Genomic DNA, 2,706 nt, shown 5'->3' on the forward strand with positions numbered 1-2,706 from the left:
GCCTTGGTCCTTCCAGGTAAAGGATGTCGGGTTGTGTGTTAAGAACCCCAGCTCAGCAGAGTGCATGACGCTGCACGAAGCACAGGGGCTTGGGTCATGCTGGCTGGGCATCCTTTCCACGCTTCTGCTCTGGTGGATTTCAGTTGTTGGCCATACAGCCTGGAGGGGAGCACAGTATTTGAGATCACAGGCCTCTTTTACCCTTGCGTGAGCATGCCACAGCCCAGGCCATCTGTGGTGAGGGGTTGCTGTGTGTTGGAACCAGTGGACTACTAGATGAAGAGCAAGAGATACTTTACAGAGCTTGGTGGTCAACTTTGAGTGCACAGTCCTATCTCAGCCCCCTGTGCCCTGCTCACTACCTCCAATACACAGGAACATCAGGCAAGAAGGAAGCAAGCTGTGTATGCGGGGACATACATGCTCAAGGGTCGCTGTATTAAAGATAGTCTTTCCCAGTCCCTTATTGCAGCTTGTAAAAAAAAAGCTACTGTTTTTCAGTAAAGAAACCGATTCGGACCACCTCACGGTTGGCAACTACAGTAATTCAGAAGACGCTTCCACATGACATACAAACTTCTGGGGTTAGTCTCTTTCTCATAATTGTCAAAAAATAAGAGTATCTATGTATAATGTCATGCTGAATATGTGGGCAGGTGACTAGTCTGGTGTTGACTATAAGTTGCCTTCGCCTTTCTGCCATTGGGAGGAGGAGGTACTCTTGCGGCTTGGTTGTGAGAGCCATTTGCATTGGTTCAAGAACAACAACATAGGCATGCTGTTGTAACGTCAGCGCTGCGTCAGACATCCACGTCAATGGGAACGTTGCATGAATGAGCTCTCCCTGTGTAAACCTCGCTGCACAGGGGTTTGTATGGATTTAATGATGCAGACGTAGATATGTGGAGTGAAAAAATACAACGCAGACATGTAAACAGCCCATGGTAATTCTGCAGACAAAGAGAGCAGAGTATACCTTGCTGTACCTTAAAGGGAAGGGCCCTGGCATATCACTGTCAGTAGACAGGATACAGCTAGGAGGAAAATAAGGTGTTTGGAGGTTGACATAAGTGTGTGAATGATTTTGGTGATACTTTCTGGCTTGTACTGTCATATCAGATGGGTGCAAGAGATTTGGAAGCAATGCCACAGGCGGTGCTGCGGCCCTGTAAGAGCCGTTCCACTTTCCTTTTACTAACATGCACAAAAATCAGAAAAAGGAAAGGTTTTCTGCCTCCTGTTGCCTTTAGGTATATACATTCCCCCTATAATGAGGTGTTTAAACATAGTGGAAAAAACAAGACCTCATCATGTATCCTGTAAGGAGGTTAAGTCCCGCACGGTTGAACTTCAGTGTGACTTTGGAGATGTGACATGACTGTTGTGTGCCTGGTTTGTTATCTGCATATAAGGGCTTTAAATTACAATAAGTGAAATTGGAGATTAGATGTTAGGAAGAACTTCCTAAGAGAAAAAAAAAGAGGTAAATGCTACAGCAGATTATTTGGAGAAGATACGGAAGCTGTTGTGTGTTTCTGAAGGCCCCCCTGGCTTGGTTTGAGGCAGGAAGATGGGAACTGCTCTCCGGCAGCCTTCCAGCCCTATTTCTGTAATCGTGCACATAAACTGTACATGCAAGTCTAAGTAGCGATCACTTGGAGACATGGCATGATGAACATAAGTTTCTAGGTGCACAGGGTGGGGTGGGTTTTTTTTGCTGCAAGGAGGCAAAAGTTTTGTTTAGTGATAGGGTAGTAATAGAACGCAGCGGATGAAGTCCTCCTCACGCAGCCATAGCGTTAGCCTTCGCTCAGGGCCCCCACCTGCTCCTAGGAAAACTTCAGCATTTGTCTTCACTGTATTCAGAGGGGAGAGCACTCGTTACACTTGTAATTATGGTGGAGAGATGTGTCCCTCTGTGTTGCCAACATGGCATGACAGCATCTCAGGTGGTGAAGGAGGATTTCAGTATTCAGGTAGTGAATTTTGAGTCACTCCCATCTTTATCAGCATGTCTAACCCCACCTGGACCTTTATACCGGGCAGTGCACTGTGGTATCCAGCCAGTATCGCCACTCCAGCCGAGCTCTCGTGGAAGAGGGCTTTCTCAGGAGGCACTGCAGGTCAGAGGCTGGTCGCTCACTGGTTGACTCTGCTTGGGTGACAGCACTGGTGTGTTTTACGGGATTGTTTTGCAGTGCACCAAAACACCAGCTTTGCAGCAGTGTTACTGTAGGAAGGAGATCACATCCCACAGCTCTGCTTTCTCCTGCATAAAAGTGTTTGTTCTGGACTGTTGCTGTGTAGCCTGAGCAGATTCAGTAGTGCTCTGTTCACATCCACAGCATACCAGCTTCCCAGCCAGTTTTGAAGAAATGTATTTAGAGTTCAGACCTGGTTTTGTTGCACTCTGTCTTTCTGCATCCTTCCCTTTCCTGGTCTGTCTGATTCACCTTTGTTTATGAATTTTATATTATTCAGCTACTGATCCTTCGTGTTGCAAACTTTGTCAGCCAAGAGGGAGAACTGTTGTCATAAATAATGACTAACAAAGCATTTTCTCTCAAATGACTCCTACTGCACTGTTTCTGGGATATGCCCACTCCCATGTTAAAAATACCCTGGCATCTTGCCGTCAGATGCCTGGAGAGCGCAGCTTATTTCAGGTTTGACACATTACTGAACAGTACGACAGTATCTTTAATA

At 46.3% G+C, this 2,706-nt stretch overlaps 1 protein-coding gene across 1 annotated transcript in view; it reads left to right on the top strand.

Annotated features, from left to right (window-relative positions):
- The window catches only part of SPNS2 (spinster homolog 2 (Drosophila)), a 118,383-nt gene extending 117,815 nt beyond the window's left edge, over positions 1-568 (top strand). The window contains exon 12 of the mRNA XM_010282464.1: positions 502-568. Coding sequence (XP_010280766.1) covers positions 502-568 — 67 coding nt within the window. The remainder of the gene's footprint in view (positions 1-501) is intronic.
- Positions 569-2,706: the final 2,138 nt, after the last annotated feature.

Source organism: Phaethon lepturus, unplaced genomic scaffold (genome assembly GCF_000687285.1).
Source record: "Phaethon lepturus isolate BGI_N335 unplaced genomic scaffold, ASM68728v1 scaffold21332, whole genome shotgun sequence".
Classification (NCBI taxonomy): domain Eukaryota; kingdom Metazoa; phylum Chordata; class Aves; order Phaethontiformes; family Phaethontidae; genus Phaethon; species Phaethon lepturus.